Below are 21,143 nucleotides of genomic sequence, written 5' to 3'. Positions count from 1 at the left end.
GACGGGGTAAGGTTAAATCGGTAACTACATGCTCTAGGCGGCTGAGTCTTCCTCATAGTAGCATTTTTGTGATTTCAATTAAAGGACAGGGGTGTTTTGGGAACAATATTATTCCCTTTAAAATATCCCCAGAAACAGACAAAGTTTCCAACTTGAAGCCCTCGTCCGCTAGCTTCGTCAAATAAATTAAACTTTTAAAAGACAACCACAACTGAAGTACCCATAATACCCTTCCTTAATCCTTATTAAGAAGGAATACTATTTGTTAATATTCTTTATCTTTCTTCTCATACAATTTTATACAATTAACTATTTCAACAAAACAAAAATTGAAGTGTGGGAATCAATTTATGTTCATTTCAGTCCTTTCATAGTATTTTTGGATAAAGTGAGCTTCACCATAGTAGCACACGTTTTCATACACTTTTTGACGATCAATTTTCCTTCTCTCCAATATATATGGTAACGTTGTTAAAATTTAAAAGAAAAAAAAACTTATTCGTTGATATAGTCAAAACAAGTTAGAAGTTGCTATATTTCTTTTTTTTCACAAACAACTAATCTCATTAACATATATTGCATTTAGGTGAGTTAAATTTTTATGCCCTAAATTTTATACTATCAACCAATTAAAGTCATAATAATATAATTTTTAAGATAATTATTATAAAAACCAATAAATTTTTATATACAATAATTAATTTTTAATTAAAATAACAAAATATAAATCATTTATACAATAAGTACATACACTGTTTACTCCTTAAGATTTAAATATGTGATTATACTTGTACTTACACAGCATATTTATTTATGGCCAAGCCAATCTTTAATTTAAGAAAGATGTAGAATTAATGCCGAGTCTTGATCGACCCCCATTTTTCAAACACTTTGTGCGATAATTTATTTTAGGGAAATGTTTGTTGTAATTACACTTTTATTCTTTTTCTTACACGTATATATTTAAAAAAGAAAAATTGAAGCACATTAAAATGTTTATTTCTCCTGATTGATTTAAAAAAATATAAAATAATCTAACAAAACCGATATTAAAATTATTTTTTTTTATTATAACAATACAATGGTATTGCAATTGTCCTTTTTAATTACTTAATTAATTAATCGTAATGAGAATATATACTGTAAGCAGCTAATTTTATACCTGGAAAAATAAGTGAAGGGCTTTTTATTAAATACCAAGCATTGCTGGGGGCATATCTATAGCTACAAACAACAGTGCCTAAAAGAAGTATAATTGTATATTTTTTTTAATTACATTGCAAATCCAAGGCAAGGTTCTTGTATTCTTGTGCCAGCAAACACCCTCATCTCTACACCATAAAAGGAGGAGAGTTTCCTGGTTTTTGTCTTCCTCTAGTTGCACAAATCCCATCTTTTCTGTCTCAATTACCTCTCCTTTAATTTTTTTTTCCTTAGTTTTTTTCTGAACAAAATTCATCTTGCTGCAGCTATAGCAGCTTCAACAAGCTGAGTGAAACAAAACAAACAAACACTTGTTTGTAAAATTGAATAAAGGGAATATTTTCAACAGATTCTTCCCTTTTCTTTGGCTACCTTCAATGTCAAACATCACAAGTTGTGATAGTGGGAGCTTCTCTACAGAGAATACCAGAGAAGATGCAGCAGTTAAACAACAGCAATCTGAGATGCTTGGTCAGTTCCACAGTCCACATTCTCACACTTCAACTACAACAACAAATAATAGCAATGGTTCCAACACAAATTCACAACCACCTGCACCTGTTAAGAAGAAAAGGAGCCTACCAGGAAATCCAGGTAACTTTTCTAGCAACCATCTCAGAAAAAAGTTTACTCTTTTTCAGCCCCATTTACATATATATTGGTGAATATTCTTTGTTTTCTTCTTCTTCTTCTTCTTTTCTTGTCTTTGCTTTCTGAGCGTTACTAGTTTAAGTCACACTTTCTAATTATTGGACTTTCAAATATTTTTTTTCAGATTTAAAAAATGGATAGTCAAATTAAAGCTGCAGACATAGATGAATATTGTTACCCATGGCCAGCACATGCTAATTCCTAGAATATAATATAACAATATCTTTCAATTCATGGAAAAAAGTATATTCAATTTTCTTCACCCATCTCGTTGATTTTAAAAATGAAATAATGATGCATAGTTTGCTTGTATATTTACTAAAAAATGGGGTTTTGTATAATAAAATTAAGAAAATGATATCCCACAAAAGGTCTACATTAAATTTCTGGATGATGACATGCTTAATTAATTTGAGCACATTTAATTAAGATATTTATGTATAGGCTCCATGAAATTAAGAGGATAGGGCCTTGATCTGGTTAGAAGTCATCATCTTTCAAACGGAGACAAGGATCTGGGTAGTTTTTAAGCCAGAATTAGATAGCAAAAATGATGAATTATTGGGGAGTATAGTAACTAGTAGTAGAAGAGGCTCAATTATTGCCATGAAGGGCTTTACAATCATTGCTATTCACTGTTGACTTTGCTTGACTGCTAGTTCTCCTCCTGTTTCCTTTGTTTTTTGTTTCACAACTGTTTCAGGATAAAAGGACCATATGCTTTTATATATGAAATACCCTCTTGCTCTTTATGCGGTGTCTGTTGAGTATTCTTATGTCTTTGTTTCCTTGTGTCTGTATCTGGATATGTGTCAAAAAAAAATATGATCGAAAGGGTTTGTGGAAGAAGAGACAAAGAGAGAGAAAGAAGTCTTGGAGTTTGGCTATAATTTAAATATAAATATTCTATCTTTCTCTCTTTTCATTCTTCTTATCTTGGTGGCTGAAGTGTGAACAAAGAATCAGATAGCACCCATTTTTTCTTCTTCTTCTTGTTGCTCCTTCTATCTCCATTGTTATTATTATTACAATTATACATATTCACTTTCTATGTTTTGTCACTTTCTTCCTTTCCATAATTAATTAAATATCCATTGAAACAACTTGAAATAATAACAAGTATTATCCTTGGTTTGGGTGCATATATATATATATATATATATATATATATATATATATATTATTGCACATTAATAATTAATGGTGAAGGAACTAGCTAGAACTATATGCATAGTTTAATTTAATTACTTGTTTTGGCACTCACGTGTGTGCAGATCCAAGTGCTGAAGTTATTGCTCTATCACCGACCACACTAATGGCCACAAACAGGTTCATATGTGAAATCTGCAACAAAGGGTTTCAAAGAGACCAGAACCTTCAGTTGCACCGGCGAGGCCACAACTTGCCGTGGAAGCTGAAGCAGAGAACAAGCACGGAAATTCGAAAGAGGGTTTACGTGTGTCCAGAACCTTCGTGCGTCCACCACAACCCAGCAAGAGCACTCGGAGATCTCACTGGCATCAAAAAGCACTTCTGCAGAAAGCACGGCGAGAAGAAGTGGAAATGTGATAAGTGCTCAAAGAAATACGCTGTTCAATCTGACTGGAAAGCCCACTCAAAAATATGTGGTACAAGGGAATACAAGTGTGACTGTGGTACCATCTTTTCCAGGTTGATACATAGTTACACACATGTATCTAAATTTCTACGTCATATCTTATATATATATATATATATATATATATATATATATATATATATATATATATATATATATCAAATTTGACTCATCAATCTATATTCATCCATGATTTCCGAGCATAAGTGGCACGCAGCACTTGTCCTTTTATAATTAAAATGTTACATGGGGTCTTTCCTTGACCACACAGCCTTGTTGACTTAAAAAAAAATATGAATTACTTTTCATCTTTGAATTTATTTTCGTATATATACCTTTAAGTTAGCTTATCTGTTTTGAAAATTTTTCTCTAGTTTTCATAAACCTTTCTTTATCATATGCGAAGATAATCAAGGGTATACGCAACCCTCGATTAATAATCAACACATGCAATTAAGCAAGTAGCATCTATATATTAGGCTCAGTCAAAGATTCCACCACTTTTTATTTGATGATAATAATACCCATCATGGTCCTCATGAACAACTATATTGGCATTATTTATATGCAGTTCCCCAAACTCCTATCTCTTTTTTTTGCTTAATGCATGCATCATTATTACTTACTGAATGCTTCATATATATTGATTTAACTTTGCAGAAGAGACAGCTTCATTACGCACAGAGCTTTCTGTGACGCACTAGCTGAGGAGAACAACAAAGCCAACGAAGGACAATTGCCAAAGATAGGTCCAAACTTGCAATGTCAACAAATCCCAAACCTCGTTTCATCATTACCAATCAACACCAACAGCATTGTTCCCAACCCTGCACAAATGGGTGGCACCACCTCGGAGTTCAACCATGCTGATCACAAGCACCCACTATCACTCCCACACGAGCTCATGCCAATGCCTGCACAAAAACCCTTCAACAACAACATGGCTGCAGGAACAGTGTTCACGAGAAGCCTGTCATCAACCTCTTCTCCCTCTCTTCAACTAAGCTCAAACATGTTCGATGAAAACGGGCTCCACCTTGCTGCAGGGTCGCCACACATGTCAGCCACTGCGTTGTTGCAAAAAGCTGCGCAAATGGGAGCAACACTGACCGAAAAAAGTACTTTTGCAACAAACATGGCACCACCATCGTTTGGTGTGCTGCAACAGCATCATCATCATCAACAACCAAATGGGCAACCCTTCACGAACCAGTACATGCACAGTGGCCACCACCACCAACAACAAGAGGTTAACATTTCTACTCAGTATAGTTTCGGTAGTGCAAATGGGATGGGTGGAGGGAGCGTTGGGATGAACGGTGTGGACATGTTCAACGCTATTTTGGACCAAAGCAAGGCTTTGTCGAAGATCATAGAGCAAAACAACAATAGAAGCAGTAGTGGAGGAACAACAAATGGAGGTTCGAGTAGTGCTATTAATAACGTTGCTGGAAGTAAAGGAAGTGGGGATGTTATGACTCTTGACTTTTTGGGAATAGGAGGTGGAGGAAGTGGTAGTGGTGGGGGTGCACATGGAAATTTCTATGGTGGTGCTCAACAAGGGGAAACTGGTGCACCGGATGAGGTTTGGAGAAACTGGTCTAGTAAGAACGCAGGCTTTGAATCATTTTCAACAACGAGCAGCATTTGAAAAAGATCACCCGACAAGGAATAAAAGTCAACTTTTTTAGAGGGTGGAATTTTCAGCTGATTTGGTCGTTATGTGCTTCTTTTTCTTTAACTAATTAATCCTCCCTTTCGGCCACATATATAGAATAGAAATCGTGCGACAAACGACTGAACGTGTCTTTCTAAAGAGGAAGACGCATTGAGTCGTCGACAGTGTGGTCGAGTTTCGCAGCACCAGCCAGTGCAACAGTGTAGACCCATATCCTTAGAGGATCTCATAAATTTGTGTTCAAATGTTAAAATTAAGGATAATGTCAATTTCTGAAACACTTTTTTATAGTTCATTTTTTTAATCTCTCTTTTAATTTAGCACATTCCTCTCAATATATATTGTCTTTTTATCTCTCCACAAAATATATTGCGAATACGAATTATGTGATAGGAAAATAGTAAACATATATCTACCCCCATCTTGGGATGGAATGAGTGGAAAAAGAGAGAAATAGGAAAAAAGAAAAAGAAAAAAAGAGAGATAGAGAACAATAACTAGGATAAATTATGCGATGAGAAAGATAGAGAGATAAAAAAAAGTAAATATATATTTATAATTATTCTCTGTTTCAAACTCTACCATGTTATTAGCTTTAAGAGGTTTTGGAGTGGGCTTTTCTTTCAGACTTCTCATGTTTCTTTAGACTGGATTCTCCTATCTTTAGGGCTAGGGGATCCTTCATTTTGAGCTTGTCCCGTTTTTGAAGATGCACCTCATGAACCTTATGAACTCCCAACAACTTGTCCAACATCAAGGTTTTCATATCATGACCTTCTTGGATGACTGTGCTACTTGGTTCACACACCTTGGGAAGACTATCTAGGATCTTTAGATTGTTTTGAGCCTTCCACACCATTTGAGTTTGAAATCTTCTAAACATTTATCAATGGTTTTGCCCTCCTTCGTGGTAAACATCTCATAGTGCCTCATCAAGGTGATAACTTTTCTCAACTAATCAACATCTCCAGTCCCCTTCATAAGTAATTAATTTGAATGGCACACATCTCCTTTGTGGACTTACAACTACTAAATCTTGTTAGATTCAGATCAAGATAAAGCACAAGTGATAATATACCTTTATCTAGCATAAGCTGAAGGTTGTTGAAGTTGTCTTGAGTATACTATTCTTTAGGTTTGGTGACTAGCTATGGCATCTCCATGGGTGATGATCTTCCAAATATTTTATTGGGTAGACTTTATGTACATCTCCATACATCAAAGTTATGTAATTCTCAGAATAAAAAAAAAAAGTTATGTAAGTCTCAAGATGACTAAATACAACGCAGATTCAAGAATATTTTTCAGTGTATATACAACGTATTCTTAGTTTGGAAAAGTTAGCGATTACCAAGTCATCATGACACAAATATTCTTCAAAACGGGAGATTCTTGTGATAACTAATTGGAAAGTAAATAATAAATAATTATCATTTACAACCATTTTTTAAATAATAATTAAATTATTTGATAAGAATTAAGTTTAACAAAGCCATGAAGGAAATCAAATATGTACTATTTGAACTAACGAACCAATAATATATTTTACAGAGAGGAATAGAGGGAATAACAGTTATTGAATCTTAACTGCACGATTAAAATAGATAGCTAAAATTAAATATAGATAAAAAGAATTATATTTTCATTCGAGAATAATTTTTTTCATCGTCCACCGCCTTGATAATACATTCGCGACTCTATATAGGCCAAATCTTAAATGAAAGCACAAATTATTTGGGAATTCCTTGTTAAAGTTAAAACACACTTTAATTTTGTATTACGTATTAAAGTAAATTACACTTCTTGAAATTTTGTAAAATTACATAAATGGTGTTAGTGTATATTTTTAAAAATAAATAAAGGAAAGTCAGGGCAAGAATGGATAAAAGCAAGAGGGTGTTTGTATAAATTCATAAAACTTAAAGAATAATTAGTATAATTGACTATATTATAGAGATAGAGAGGTGAAACTTATCATGTGAAATCTGATTTTGACCGTATAAATTTGTGTTCAAATGTTAAAATTAATGGAAACGCATTAAGAATTCTCTATTCATAGGCACTTATTATTATTATTATTATTATTATTATTATTATTATTATTATAGAGAGGAGAAGCTTATCACGTGAAAGAATTAGATTTTACCATATAACCAAGTTAAATTATCAAAATTGATATGTCTCACATTTCATGTATAATAAAAAAAATCTTCACAAATGAAGGCAAGAATTAAAAACTAAGTTTATGCCGTGGCTCTTGATTACCCGAAGGAATGAGAACCACATGAAGCAGATAAGAGCTATCCCATTCCTATAATGAGGAGCCACAAGAATGCCAGCATGGACGACCAACTCAACCAGAATCCACCACTAGATTATTGTGTCTCGGACTTGGATTGCATCCCTTCTCGTGATTGGAACCAAAAGGAAGACGTAAATTAAATTTTGCATCCATATAACACGACAAACAAGTGCCCTGTTATGTAGAACAGCACATGGGTATGGCAGTGCAAGCCAGGTTAGGGGCATGCAACCCAATTCGAATACCACAATGTTCCGGTGATCGTGACGATGGAGGGCGGCCTCCGGCGGAGGAATTTGCACCATTAGCCACCAAATTTCAGAGGCGGCTTCTTGTGGGGGTTGGGTCAGCTTCACTAGTGGCTGTGGGTGCAAACTTTGGTGGCATCACCAGTTTTCTTCTCGGTTTGTCGCCACAAAGTGGGCGTAATCTCAAGCTGGACGTGCTTTATCCCATTGGAGGTTACAGCCGCTGCGTTGACACAAAGGAAGGATTCGGTAATTTGCCTTGAAAATTCATTATATTATTAAGAACCAATGTATAAAAGTAAAGAAAAAAAAAATCATTTTTTTATATATATTTGGATTTGGATTATCAGAATTCATATACCCAGCAAATTGGGTGGGAGATCAGACGCTGCTGTATCGAGCTGCTAAGAAAAGAGAGATGGAACGATCATTGGATCCTCCTCCGCTGAATGAACGGCGGCGTTCTAACATCAATGAACCGGTTGTTGCATTTGGTCCTCCCGGTTCCACTGGAGAACTCAATGTTAGTGTCATTGTTTCATCTGTTGCTCCAGAATTCTCGTGAGTATGAATGAGCTCTGGTAACTAGTAAATTTCTTCAGAGATTCACTTCACTTTATTAGTTATTACCAACCAAATGGCCGACTAAAAGAATTATTATATATATTAATAATAATAAATAAATAAAAAAGATAACTTTTTACTTTTTCCTTTCAGTGCAAAGTGTTGGGTCCAAAAACAGCATTAAAAAAATAAATGAATAATTATAACTAGTTTGTCAATCAATGTCTCATTTGATACTAATTATTAAGAAAAGAAAGATTGACAGCTTGTATATCTAACCTTTTTTTCACTAGGATTGAAGCATTTGGGGGGCCAGATGAGGTGGGTGAAGCAGTGGTTCGAAGCATAACAGGATCAGGGCAACGCCCTGACGTTAAGGGGACATTAATAAAATCAAGTTTGAGAGAGGATTCCGTTACAAATGTCAAATACTACGAACTGGAGTTCAGAGTTGAGAGTCCCTCGTTTAGGCGACACAACGTTTCCGTTTGCTGCGCTCGTGATGGCAGGCTTTTTACATTAAATGCTCAGGCACCTGAATCAGAGTGGCCAGGATTGAAGTCAGAATTCTATAGGATTGCTAATTCATTTAGCCTCACAATTTAAGTGGTTCAAAACGAAGCTTCATTGCCAAATAAGGTCACAAGCCAAGACCCAAAAAAAAGGCTTCTCTTAGGTCGACCTTGTAACTCCTTGGTTTCCGAAGCTATGTTTTTGAATTGCATGGCTAGAGAATGTCCTCTAAACCGAACCAATTTCAATTTTTTGGGTGCGTCTGTTACCATTTCAATGAAAAATAAGGTCACAAGCATTTCTTAACTTAAAGGGCAGCAGACACAAATTTTTAGCTTTGTATATATTACATTGTTTCTTTTCCACATTTTGAAATAAAATCAGATTTGAAGTTGGTCATTACATGATTCTCTAACGTAACTATTATACACATTTAAATGATTACCTAGGTATTTGATCAAAACTACACTGAAAATACCAACCCATAAAATATTGCTCAAATACAACTAATGTACACAATCCCCCCTCTTTCCGGATTCAATGACCGAGTGTGGAAGTTCAAGCACAAGTAATCTGCCTCCGCTTAACCATCTTCTCATAATTCTCGGAAACCATTGCAGTCAAATTAGGATCTCCATAACCGATCTGGGCGCCAAGTCTGACAAAACAACAGTTAAACCGTTTCACTATTTTAGGTAGCAGTAAGAAGATGTTGACATTGGGACAATTATTTATCACAAAAAATCAATAAGGAAACATGACATTTCTGTCAATGGTAACCTTGCAGGACCTAACAGGACAACAGACCAATTCCAAATACCATGTATAATAAAACTCAAAGCCTAGGGATAACTTATCCCGGATAAGAACCATTAGTCAAGCAAAACAATTTATTTTCCATTTTTAAGGACAAGGACATTGGGAGATAAAGAGAGAGAGAGAGAGAACTAATGCAATTGCCAAGACAAGTCTGAAATTTGCATACTTTGGGTCAAGTACAAGTTTTTGAACTTCTTTGATGGCTGAACTTGCTGCATAAAGGGAGATCTTCCCAACCTGCATAAATGCCCAAGAAGCATATATCAACACGCTAACAAAAATATTTTTAAAACACAAGCATTTTAAAAGGACAAAATAGGGAGGGACAGGCAAGTGGCAACAAAAAAGGAAGCTTAATTAAATGTAACTCTCCTCTCTTCTGACCTCCAAAACTTGAAGCTTTGCTTCATGTTCATTAGGTACACAGCGAATTTCCTCTGCCAATCTTACAGCATCACCCACGCTTTCCGGAGATAAGAAATCAAGGCCTAACTGAACATTGGACTGAAATATCGAGTGAGCAATCACACATTATGACAAATTTGACCATATTGTTTCCATTAAACAAAAAAATCCACTTATAAAAAGATTATAGTTCAGAAAGAAGTGCAATATATTAATTAAAGAAGCTTATAAAAACATTTCTAATAACTTCCAAAATGTTGATTCTTTAGTTAAGAGAGTTCGTTCAGAAAATTTAGATTAAGGGAGGTGTGTATTGAATTAAGATTTTAAAAGACTATTTTGACATAAAAAAATCTTGTGAATTTCAATCAAAAGACTTTGTAACAACATAATGACTTTAAAGATTTTTTTAAGAGACTTTTATGATTAGGATTTTGTAATTCAGATTTTGATGGATTTACAAAATATGAATTCATAAGATTTGAAAGGACATTATGAATTGTTAAGATTTTAAAGGACTCTGCGAATTTTTAAAAAACATTTAAAATTATTGATAAAAATCCATGAATTTTGTCCACCTAACACTTTTAATAGAACTCATCTTATACAAAGAACCATAAACCTGTTACATCACAAATCAATTTTCCCTAGCATATTTACAAGCACAATACGTTCATTTCTCTTCAATCATCAATCATGTTAATTGTATAAAAACTATATACCACAATGTTTGTCAGTGGTATGAATACTTGTAATTATTCTCACAATAACAATCCCACCAAACAAAAAACATACACGTTTCAAACCTTATTTATATATTTATGTATTTATACGCGAGTCAATTTCTCGCGTTCATTAAAATTATATATTTCTCATGTGAATATATCATATATATTCACGTTTATTTACATGTATAAGCACGTAGTCAAGATATCCACCAAATTCAAAGAATTGAAAAAATCTCTCATATCACGCGTTTTAAGGCATGTTGACCATTGGTCAAAAGAGAACAAAAAATTATGGATATCTACTGCTTTCAACAAAGAGACGGGGGATTATGTGCGATGAAAACAAAAACATGTCAATTTACATGAAAAGAAAGAAAGTCTCATGAAATCTCAAGAGTTTGAATGAGATTGTTTAATGGGTATTTTATCATAAAAAGTCTCATGAAATCCATCTTAAAAGAAAGAAAACATTGAAATTTATATACTTTTAAATACTAGAAGACTTTTTTAAGTGGTAAAAAATCTTAATTGAATACCAATGGACATAATTTAATTTCTTAAAAATTCCTAATAGTCTTGATTGAATACCACAAGACTTATTTCTATTATTTAAAAATCTTGATCGAATACCTCAAGACTTTTTAACAAAAAAAAAAGTCTTTTAAAATCCTAATTGAATAGACCCCTAAGTTACATTATTTTGACCTCCATATCACATTTAACTCACTTCTTGTTAGTAAGGCAGGTTGGTGTTATTTCTAATTTTATATATCAAAAGGGTGGGTAAGCGTAATTTGGGAAAATGTTAGGAACGTCAGTGTAATTGCTCTAAGAATATCCCAGCTCCTGACAAACCAAAGCCTAGAACTGCCACTACACAGCATTATACTAGAAGCACAGGGTCTTAAGTCTTAACCTGAGATTATAGAGTTCTTCCAATTGATGGGTGGGGGGAGTAACATTAACTTTGGAAAGGAGGGGTCCACAAAACAAAAAACAGCTATTAATGCTAGCAAAGGACTCAAATTCAATATACTCGATAGATTAACAACAGACCAAAGCTCAATAGGAAATGTGCAATTTAACTTTAGATAGTTAGATATTAATAGATAGGAACGTCTGTTTCACTCAAGTAGCAAAAAATACAGCAAAAATCGACAAAAATAAAAAAGAAGGTGCAGTCGGTTACATGGATCAATAAATGTCATATGTTTTGTCATAAATCAGCTCAAATAGGAAACAAACAATGAAGCAATGAAATTGTTTACCATATAATTCAAAATTTCAAAATCACCCGAGTTATATTAGTATCAGCTCTAGAATAAGACCTTAGTAACTCAGTACGTTAAATATTCATAAAAACTAAAGGGATTATATTAATAATGGGTAGACACTATCAGATCAAAATTCCTTTGTGTGGAAAGCGGATATAAAACTATGATGGTCATCAACTAAGCAATTAGTATATGAAATGAACTCACCTGAACATTCCTTGCTTGGAAAGGGCAACCAGCAGGAACAAAAATAGCTTCCCCCAAATTCTGTTCAAATGACCAAGGCTCCACTCCTATTTAGGAAGGATAATAATCACATTAAAAAGGAAGAAGATAAATAAAATTAATTGTTTCAGAAATTCTTAGGGCTACCCACAATTTAGCACATCAGTACTAAGATTCCAATAATAAATAGTACACATGAGAAAATTGGTCTCAGTCTCTCAGATACCTACAATTAGGCCTTATACAAGTACTCACTTATCTTTTCTTATACCAGCAAATTTAAAAGAAAAAAGGCTGTAAGCGTAAAATTTCAATATGCAAAACTAACAAAAAAAATTAAGTAACTGAATGTTTTTTTATATACAAGGCAAAGCTACCCCGCCATCCTCAATTCAAAAAGGGAAAAATAAGAGTTGTTTTGGGCAATATTGGGATGGGAGGTAAGGAAGAAGGGAATGGAAAATTGTTTTCTTAGAATTTGGGCTTAGGGGCCTAACTTTATCCCACAAAACCGGTTTGTATGGTGAGGATTGCCCAAACTTTATAAGCACTACTAAGGCCTTATCTCTAGTTAATGTGAGATCTCAACCCCCTTAAGAGTTGACGTCTCAGTGATTGCACACTACGATGGTTCACTCAGTCTTTCTAGTCAGTCCCTTCTTAGGTAGTCTTTTCCAAGACATTGGCAATCAACTCTCATATGCTGCAATTAAGGAGGGTTAGGGGTGACTGCAATTAAGGCAGCTGTCCAACACCCCCCCTAACACCTAGGGTTATGGGCCTAGAGCAAGGCAATGTTGGTGCCCAAACAATGTACCATTTTAGATTTAGGGTTTAGGGCCTAACTAAACCCCACAAAACTGTCTCATATGGTAAGAATTGCCCAAGCTTTATAAGTACTACTTACGCCTTATCTCTAATCGACGAGGGACCTCAACCCCCGAAAAGTCATTTTAGTGGCTGCACACTACGACACTTCACTCAAGCTATTGGCAACCAACTCTAATAGGCAAGCTAGGGGTAACAGCAATAAAAGTGGCTTTCCAACAAATTGACTTATACCTTTGTAGAAAAAAGTTTGACGAAGGAAAAGCAATTAACCCCTTCTTATTCCATTTATACTTCCAAAACTAGGATAAGAACTCCACTCATTTCTGTTACTTAAAGCTTCCAAACAATAATTTTTTACCATTCCTCCCTTCCGCATCAATCAAAAGCTTCCAAACATAGCTCTAGGGGATCGAGAAGGAATTGTCCTCCTTATATTCACTTCCCTTCAAAAATTCTTAAACTCGCAAAAAAGGGGGGAATTATGTTTCCCCATCACACTCATTACCATCATTGAAGGAACTCTACAAGATTTTGTCAACTTATGGGGGTGATGGAGTTCCCAAGGGCAAGGCAAGGACCTATGTAATTCCACCATGTCAAACTAACTTATACCACTTATCTATCTAGCTCTTGAAGAATTCAAAGAAAGAAAGAAAAACATAAGATCTTACCAAATTCTTCCTTCAACTTTCTTTTATGGTGTTTGTCAAGAAAAATAGCTCCATCATAAAGAGGCCATTCAACCTTGAATCCAGAGAGTACCATCAGCAATAATAAAAAAACAAAACTAGTTAGTTAACCAATAAAAAGGGGGAAGCAATGTAAAATTTTAAATGCTTTCTTAAAGACTTACAAATTCATTTCCAAGATCATCTGACTTCCCAAATTCCTTCCAATGTATTTTCAAATATTTAGTCAATATTGGAACATCCTGCCGACGAAAAACATCCCAAAGAACTCCAGGATGTGTTTTCTCAGAGACGTCTCCATTTTGATTGAATGGAAGTTTACAATTGGCCGTATTACCTTCAGCACTAGAATAAATTTCAAACCCTTGATCCATAATTGACTTATTCTGGTTTGAGTCTATTTCCAGTCCACTACTTTTTGTACCAAGTGAGGAATCAGGTGAACTCCCCCTTGAAGATATTTGAGGATCCCCATGTGATTCTTTTGCCTCAAATTCCTTATTAGCTTTAGCTTTTTGCATCATTTCAATTTTAGTTCTCTGCCAGTCCTTCAGCTTTACTTCATTTGTATGAACCAAAAGGTACACCTGTTGAAACTCGGTAAATTAACTATTTGTTACTTACTCATAGCCCCCTTTCTTTCCTTTTCTTCAAATAAATCAAAATTCCATTATTTCACTCTAGACAAGATAACAGGGAAGAGAGAGAGAACTTTAAAATATTAAACACAAATGCACAGTATGTAGCAGAGTTTGGGTAAACATCTGACATTTGAATATGCATAGCACTTATTATTGACAATTGGTAATGAGGTACAAATATCAACCTGCATATATTAATATGGGAAGAACATGATAAATACATAAGCAAACATAAATTAACAATGAAGCATCAAATTGATATTGTTAAGACACTTGAAATTGGAACACAGATTATAAAGAAGTGCAGTCTGTCTAGGAACCCAGATTACCATAAAGTGGCTGTAAATAATAACTTGTATCTGTTCAAACTATAAAAGACCAAAAAAAAAGACCATTTATCATCTCACGGGTTAATGAGGGTTAAGTAATATACCATGTCACGCATATTGAAGTGGAGATTTGTCACTGAATCACCTCTACCAAGTTCATCACTAATCCCATAAGATATATATATCTTGGGTCCTACATCATTCTGCAAGGAGTAATGAGGCAATTTAGCTGCAACATTGAGAAGGCCCCACTTGGAGTGAATATACTGAAGTAAAGGTAGTTTGCTGATAAACTCAGGTCTTTGGTACAACAGAAATTCTTCAGAAGCACTAGGTGAAGGCCAATCTTTCAATTTCAATAACTGTGGCCAACCATTTTCAAGAATAAGCCCTTCAAAGTATCCTTTCATGAACTGAGCAAGCTCAATATCAATCTGTCAATATAAAAGTAACAAAAATGCAGCCATAATGCAGAGTAATTTAGCATAAATGATGAACCAAAAACAGTGCAATAGATAAAACCAATACAATTTCAATCACCAAAAAGAGAAGAGGTATAGATATGGTTGTACCTCAGACCCATCTAAGCAATCTATGGCCTTAACCATCCGGTTTTCATCTTTCGCTTTCTCATCTATTGTCTCTAGAATCCCTCTCCATATGACCATTGGATCCCAGCTTGAAATGGATGACCCATCAAATACTTGCTTAACAATAATGGGCTCACCAGTTTTCCAATGCTTTCTAAAATTGTCAATCCCATCAGTTTTGATATCGTCGGATGCTGGGCAATAAAGATAATTATCATCACTGGCTTCTCTGTGAGAATATTGGCAAAGTTTCAGATCATTCAGCCCGGTTTCCGGTGGACCATCGGCATTACTAATTCTGCAGCCACTAACCATTTCCTCTACATTTTTCACCAACTTTGCAACCCAGTTCATCTTGAAAATCCGGCTTAAATTTAGTGAAGAATAACCACAGCCACCACACTCCTTAGGGGGACATGGAATACTTCCATTGTCATTGGATCTCCAATGAGGAAATTTACTTAATATATTTCGATCAGAAGTTTTTGCTTGCTCTGTTTGGGGTTCTTTATTGTGATCTGCAGTTGCTTCTCGAAGATCTCGACAGCAACTAAGGCACAAATCATATGAACAACTTGGACAGCGTCGATGATAATCAGTAATAGGTATCCTACAGAAATTGCTGCAAGAAAACAAATCAAAATAATAATGAACCTTATACTGTCTAAGAATAAGGAACAGGTGCATGATGCTTCAGCGCCCACTAAAACCAACAATTCTACAAAATTTGTTACAAATATACCAGCACATCTGCTCATCTGAGTTCAATTTTATCCTTGGAAGATCTATTTCAGCACCTGAGAGAGAAACCATTTTTACAACATCATCAACTACTTATTCACCACACAAAAAGAAAAACAACGTAGACAACCACAAAACTACAAGCAAACCCAAATAAACCTTACCACGCAACTTCTTTTCAAGTTCAACTTCAAAACTCTGTTCACAGTGGATCTGCTTTACCACAGGTAGCACAGACGACAGCAGCACATGGAGATACTGTAACTTATCTAGAACAGGTATCTCGCGTATCCGAACCTTAAACCCAGCAAAACCAGAAAATTCACCAACAAGAAAAGAAATTACACATGCTAAACTTCAAAGGCATGCCTCATCAAATTTTAAGGCCATCTTTGGATAAACTTCTCCATTAACACTTATAGGAGAAGGAAATAAAAAAAGGTAACTCGAATTGAGCTTCTCCCATGTGCTAAAACTAACCTATGCACTTACCTTTGTAGAAAGTCTTGCATTTAACTTCTCCAAAAGCTATAGCACATAAGCTCATTTTAGCTTATGGAAGAAACTCAATTCATTTTAAGTACCTACGTAGAAGTTCATCTCAACAGGCTAAGTCCATATCAATCAAAATACCTTAATTGAATTATCACTTCGCAAACAAGTCTTGCAATTACATATACCCCGGCAAGCAGGACATATCCTCTGAATTTCATCCAATGAAATGTCCGAGTACCTAAAAACAAGTAAACCATAACTAACTAACTAACATAACAGCCACAACCCAACTGCAAGAATTACCATTTATCATGAGTAAAATTCCAAAAGCTCACCATGTTGATAAACAGCTATCACAATATCCCCTCCTATCACACCGTTGACACCAAGTAACTCGGTCGCGGTCATTCCTCCGGCACTGGTGACAAGTCTGCCCGCCGGTGTCCTCGTCGGAAGAACCGGCGGAGGTTCCGTCCGAATATTCCTGCCACACAACACAACCTTCCAAATTCATCACATTACACTACACTCACATCAAAATCAAAATCAAAACTCAAACACCAACTCACAGTGGTAGCATTAGCTTCCAAGCTCCTCCGCGACCTCTTGCGCGAAGAATCCGGCGGCGAGTCACAGGAGACCCAATTCTCTTCCTCATAGAGCGCCACATCAGCATCCGCATCCCCATCCACGTCGTCGTCATCGTCATCATCATCATCGTCGTTGAGGTTCGAAGAGCGTCTCGCGGACGAGCCTCTTCGCGGCGCGTCGCGCTCCGGCTCGTAGCGGAACTGGTTCTTGGAGAGCTTCTTCTGAGAGAGGCCAATGGAGGAGAGAGGAACATCGAAATCGTCGCTCTTGCTCTCCATATAAACATTATCGGACTCGTTCAGCGACAGCGACTGCGACTTCCTCTTCGCTTTCTTGAGATTCGCTCTCATAGCGGAATTCGCGGCGCGCTTCTTTGCCTGGATGTAGTGCTTCTCGCAGACGGTCTTGTCCGGCATCGACATCGCCGTGCACCGCCACTGCTTCCCGTCGGACCTCTTGCACCGCAAATCGTCCGGGATTCCCGCCGCATTCTCCTCGCCGTTCGCTGATCGGGCGTTATCCATCTGAGGAAGAAACCCTAACCGAAGCAAACCCTATTTTACTAACAGTTGGAATGTAGTAGAAGATAAGCGCGGAGAGACAGGAATTGAAATTTGAAGCAAGTGAGTTGTTCGGAGATTGAGGTTACGGCGGCGGCGGCGGCGGCGGCGGCGCGCGTCGGTTAGTGCGGGAATGGAGACAGTTGTGTTGTGAAAGATAAGAATTCGAAAAGGCTTACATTACATACAGTAAACGATGGCCTGAGAGGGGTGGGGTGATCCCTTCTGCGCCTGCAACTCGAACGGTGAAAAAAGATAATTTAATTAATTAATTCATTGATTTTTAAAATAAAATAAAAAATAGTCATTTTTGTCTATATGAACGTGTTCATATAAGCAAAAGTTTTAGAAGAACTATATCACTCTAGTAAATACATGTTTTCCTTATATAATTTTAAAGCTATTAATACAGGAAAATAAATAAATTTTACCGTAAAATAATAAAAAAATTATTATTTCTATTTAATCAAACATTATTTATTTAATTATTTTTTCATAATAAAATATGGATGTCTATTAGTATATACAGCGACATTAAATTATAAATTATAATAAAAGTTTCTTGATTTTTAAATTATTTTTTTTAAAATATACACAATTATTTTTTTAATTGACTGATCATTATTATTGTAATTTTTTCTAAAAATTATTCATGAATCTAATTTAATTATAATGCTTTACAATAAGTATTTTTTTTACTTAAATATTTCATTAAGTATGGGAGTGTAAAAAAATTATTTACAAATTTATAAAATAAGTATTTTTTTCTTTTAAATTCAATTTAATTTACGAGTTTTTATCATTAATTTAAAGTTAATAAAACAAATACAAAATAATTATTTATTATATTTTTTCTTATTTAAACTTTTTTTTTACTTTCACTTCTTTAACTTTAATTCTATAATATGAGTTTTCAGTTACCAATCAAATTGAAATTTTAAACATACAGTTGGGATGAGTTAAGTTAAAAAAAAAATATTAAAGTACTAATTCGATCATTTTAGTATAATCATTATAAATTTTTTCTAACATCCGAATATATTTATCGTATTTTTTACACTTGAGAACTAAATTTTCAATACATATTTGTAAACAAATTACACGTTCGGAAATAAGAGTCATTATACAAAAAACATATACAAGAGGGGGACTATGGATTGATAAGAAACTGTGTTAATTTTTTTAAGTGTGATTATTTTAAATAATTACTATTACAAAGTTAATAAATTTAATATATAGGTAATTTATAAATTGAATAATAATGTAAAATTTATTTATTTTAGTTAATCTTTTCTGCAAAATCTTCCAATGAATTTTAATAGTTTAAATTTGATCTTACACAATATTTGTTAAGTTAGTTGGGATTGTAATCTTCTTATCATTTATTAATAACAGTGACAACTTGTCTATGATTGCTCCATAAATAATCACGTATAATTAAATTATAAGTTTTTTTTGTTTTTTTAATGAAAATACTTTTACTTTGTTAATTAATCATAAATCATCTTAAATATATTTTTATTTTAAAAATAAATAAACTTATTATGTATAATGTGGTAAGAGTTTAATGCTTACATATGTTTATACTATCATCCAATAATAAATTATTATTTAATTATTTTAAAATAATTATTTTAAAAATTAATAAATTTATTATACATAATAAGTTTTATTTAATTATTTTAAAAATTAACAAATTTATTATACATGATTGATTAGGATTTAGGATTGAATAACTATGTAACTATACTTTCAATGTATAATCCCTTTTTCTCATGTGATAATATGTATTTTTTTTCTATCACTTTATCATCTTTCATAGAGAATTCCAATTCAAGATATAATTGAATACTAAACATAAATACTTTTCTCACCGAATATTCAAATTTTAGTTCATCATATTCATGAGTTTCTTATACTAAACATAACCTTTCATAATAATTATATGTCAGTATAAAAGTTGTCAATACATTTTTATCAAATTCTTGTATTATTTAAAAATATATTTTTTAAAAATCAATTATATCTTTAAATTTGAAAACTGAAACAAGTTTATTTATAGTGGATATGAGAATAACCATTTTTAAAAATAACTCTTTTAGAGCAAATTTATTTTTAAAATGAGTAATTAAGTAAGGATATATTTGGTTTTAAATTAACAATATCTAACTAAGATTTGTGATATTTAATTAATATTTTTATAAAATTAACTAGACTTAATTTAAAAGTATTTTAAAAACTTTATTGAATATCATAACATTTTTTTATCTTTTTAAAAAAATCTTAATTAAATATCACAAGACTTTTTTTTTTATTAAAAAGAAGACTTTTAAAATCTTTCCAAATCCTAATTAATAAAAAAACTTGTAATGGGTTGTATTCAATAAGGATTTTAAAAGTGTTTTTTTCTTTTTGCATGACTATTCTTATGGTTTTTAATAGATTTTGTAGGAAGGTAATTGCTATTAATATTTTTTTAAAATATTTTTATCATTATTATTTTATAGTTTGTTTCTCAATAAATTTATAAAGTATGAATTTATAAGATTTAAAAGAATTTTTATAGATTTATAAGATTTTAAAGTACTTCTTGATTTTCTAGAAAACCTTTAAAATTACATGAGTCAATGAGAAAGATGACAAATAAATCATAAGGTTTGGATAAAAAAAAATAACTAATGTAAAATTTTCAATATTTAATAGCTAATGGATTCTAGTTTCTTGTCCTCCTATATAGAAAATTTTCACATATCTAAAGCTATATAAGCTAGTCTTTCATGCATTAGTTTCTTCTTGCTCCTGCTCATTAAGAGATGGTCAAAATTTTCATAATCCTAACTTGAAGTTTATAAAAGATAAGCTTTCGTCTAGTGACATCTATATAGCATTTCAAACATTACTATTCCTTTCTCTATCTTTTTTCTTCAGTAAGTTAGATATTTTTTCAAAATTGCCTGCAATAGTCTTGGTGCCAATAGAAAGGTCTTTTAATACTTTGACTTTATCGTTGGTCCCGACCCAGCTAGAACTCCCTTCATGCTCAGATCTATTCCTTTATGATGGCTTGGTTTTTAGCTAGAACCTCCGAACCTAATGGGAAATGGAATTATGGACTACATTGATTAGGTGATGTAGGCTTATACGATAGATTGTAGTGACTTCGTGATATGAACGCATCATTATTAGGATCATATGAAAAGCGTGTAAGATTGAAAGAAAGAGATGGCCAATTACTCTACCAACGTTATGGCCTTTAAGGAAGAAAGAAAGGTATGTGATGGAAAAAAGAAAAGGTCTGAAATGGGAGAGTAAAAAACTCTTTTGGTATAAAATAAAATTATTTTTTTCAAAGTAATTGATTATAAAGTTTTTATAATACTTTCCCATTTCGCACCTAAACTTTATTTCACAAATAAAAGATAGATTAAATTAATTAGTTGCTAAATTA

General features: G+C 33.6%; 3 protein-coding genes and 1 long non-coding RNA gene across 5 annotated transcripts; 2 read left to right on the top strand and 2 right to left on the bottom strand.

Moving 5' to 3' along the window:
• The first annotated feature begins 1,240 nt into the window (after positions 1-1,240).
• LOC100813556 (zinc finger protein GAI-ASSOCIATED FACTOR 1) lies at positions 1,241-5,445 on the top strand. The gene is made up of 3 exons (XM_003535288.5): positions 1,241-1,797; positions 3,129-3,525; positions 4,133-5,445. The coding sequence occupies exons 1-3, from the start codon at positions 1,581-1,583 to the stop codon at positions 5,121-5,123; spliced, it is 1,605 nt and encodes a 534-aa protein (XP_003535336.1). The 5' UTR covers positions 1,241-1,580; the 3' UTR covers positions 5,124-5,445.
• Positions 5,446-7,290: 1,845 nt separating this feature from the next.
• Positions 7,291-8,686, bottom strand: LOC121172884 (uncharacterized). Its single transcript, XR_005886654.1, has 3 exons — positions 8,544-8,686; positions 8,062-8,296; positions 7,291-7,923 (listed from the first exon to the last, which is right to left on the bottom strand). It is a non-coding gene; the product is annotated as an uncharacterized lncRNA (long non-coding RNA).
• Positions 7,646-9,083, top strand: LOC100801831 (psbP domain-containing protein 7, chloroplastic). The gene is made up of 3 exons (XM_003536026.4): positions 7,646-7,949; positions 8,051-8,261; positions 8,558-9,083. The coding sequence occupies exons 1-3, from the start codon at positions 7,646-7,648 to the stop codon at positions 8,868-8,870; spliced, it is 828 nt and encodes a 275-aa protein (XP_003536074.1). The 3' UTR covers positions 8,871-9,083.
• A 22-nt stretch (positions 9,084-9,105) lies between these two features.
• Positions 9,106-17,939, bottom strand: LOC100801287 (lysine-specific demethylase JMJ25). 2 transcript variants are annotated; one of them, XM_003536025.5, is made up of 13 exons: positions 17,114-17,939; positions 16,880-17,028; positions 16,683-16,782; positions 16,214-16,346; positions 16,051-16,105; positions 15,291-15,930; positions 14,823-15,152; positions 13,913-14,335; positions 13,731-13,803; positions 12,211-12,296; positions 9,981-10,100; positions 9,763-9,833; positions 9,106-9,435 (listed from the first exon to the last, which is right to left on the bottom strand). In XM_003536025.5, exons 1-13 carry the CDS (start codon positions 17,657-17,659, stop codon positions 9,336-9,338), a joined length of 2,826 nt encoding a protein of 941 aa, XP_003536073.1. In that variant the 5' UTR covers positions 17,660-17,939; the 3' UTR covers positions 9,106-9,335. The 2 variants fall into 2 exon arrangements, with proteins under 2 accessions (XP_003536073.1, XP_006589136.1); XM_006589073.4 differs by having other exon boundaries at positions 9,981-10,088.
• Positions 17,940-21,143: the final 3,204 nt, after the last annotated feature.

This window comes from Glycine max, chromosome 10 (assembly GCF_000004515.6).
Source record: "Glycine max cultivar Williams 82 chromosome 10, Glycine_max_v4.0, whole genome shotgun sequence".
Taxonomy (NCBI): Eukaryota; Viridiplantae; Streptophyta; class Magnoliopsida; order Fabales; family Fabaceae; genus Glycine; species Glycine max.
This window is presented reverse-complemented; position numbering and strand designations above follow the sequence as displayed.